Below are 1,204 nucleotides of genomic sequence, written 5' to 3' on the forward strand. Positions count from 1 at the left end.
TTGTGTCAGCCGCATGTAATGGATAAGTTAGAGGGCATAGGTTATGATTATGAAAGCTTCATGCAGCCATTGTGTGTCTGAGAGAGAGAAGGCATGGAGATTGGAGAGAAAGAAAAGCTAGAGAGAGAAAGAAAGAAAATGGTTTGCTTGCGTGTACATTGTTCTTTTAGACGTTCTAGCTTAAAGTCTTTTTCTTCTATGATCGCCGACGAAGGTTTAATAAGTATTTTTTTTAACTCATTTTTCCATTTCTACTGCTTCCCTTTCACATTTAGGAGGATTGTTCCCATCAATATCAAATTTTATGCACCTTCAATTGTTGTCATCGAAGTCTTGGTCAATGTCCTATACATGAGCTGACAATTGATAGGAAAAAAAATAAAAATAAAAATAAAAATGAAAAAGAAATCAACTAAATTATTTATAATAAATTTCTTAGTTTTAAAAGTAATTTTTGGCTTTTCAAAATTCAAATCAAATAGGCCCAAGTCAAATGGAAGAAGCTTTTATCCTAGAAACTTCTGTTAAAAAAAATAAAAAAAATAAAAAAATAAAAAAAATAATATTGGTTCACAAGACCTAGTGCTAGACATAACTTAAAAAGGTGAGGTCAAAATCAATATATATTTAAAGATTCATAACTTCTATCAATTTTTAATCACACGCATTTTATAAATTTTTATCAAAATCTGCTAAAACTTTGTCAAACAACCCTCTAATCTCATGCATCAAGGAATATCATTGGAAGACACTTTTCTTTTTTTGAAACATTTGGAAGACAATTTATTACTGAAGTAATACATAATAATATGGATGAAATTAAAAAGCTCTTATTATCCTTCACGGGACTTTTCAAACTTAATGAGTGGAAGTTAACGCAATTCTTCTGAAGCAATAAAAGAGACATTTTTTATTTTTTATTTTTAACTTTTGTTCAATAAACTTTGTTTAAGATATTAAGATGGCATGCAAATAATGAAATTAAGCAATGGAAAATTTAGCATGTATATAAATGAGTTTTAAGCTGGATTAATAAATACCTGCAAAATTAGTATCCAGCAGACTCTCGGCATACTCGGTGTGTAAGTGCAATCTTGTTCTATAATTTGGATGCTCCAAAGAAAAATCCGAGAGGGCCATTTTTATGCATAAATCCACCATGGTTCCAATGGGAGAATTCAGATCAAGAATCACTCCAATGTGA

At 30.1% G+C, this 1,204-nt stretch overlaps 1 protein-coding gene across 1 annotated transcript in view; it reads right to left on the reverse strand.

Moving 5' to 3' along the window:
* The window catches only part of LOC111380367 (glutamate receptor 2.2-like), a 3,438-nt gene extending 2,277 nt beyond the window's left edge, over nucleotides 1-1,161 (reverse strand). Inside the window, exon 1 of the mRNA XM_023003901.1 lies at nucleotides 1,041-1,161. Coding sequence (XP_022859669.1) covers nucleotides 1,041-1,161 — 121 coding nt within the window. The remainder of the gene's footprint in view (nucleotides 1-1,040) is intronic.
* Between the last annotated feature and the right edge of the window lie 43 nt (nucleotides 1,162-1,204).

This window comes from Olea europaea, unplaced genomic scaffold (assembly GCF_002742605.1).
Source record: "Olea europaea var. sylvestris unplaced genomic scaffold, O_europaea_v1 scaffold2131, whole genome shotgun sequence".
Taxonomy (NCBI): domain Eukaryota; kingdom Viridiplantae; phylum Streptophyta; class Magnoliopsida; order Lamiales; family Oleaceae; genus Olea; species Olea europaea.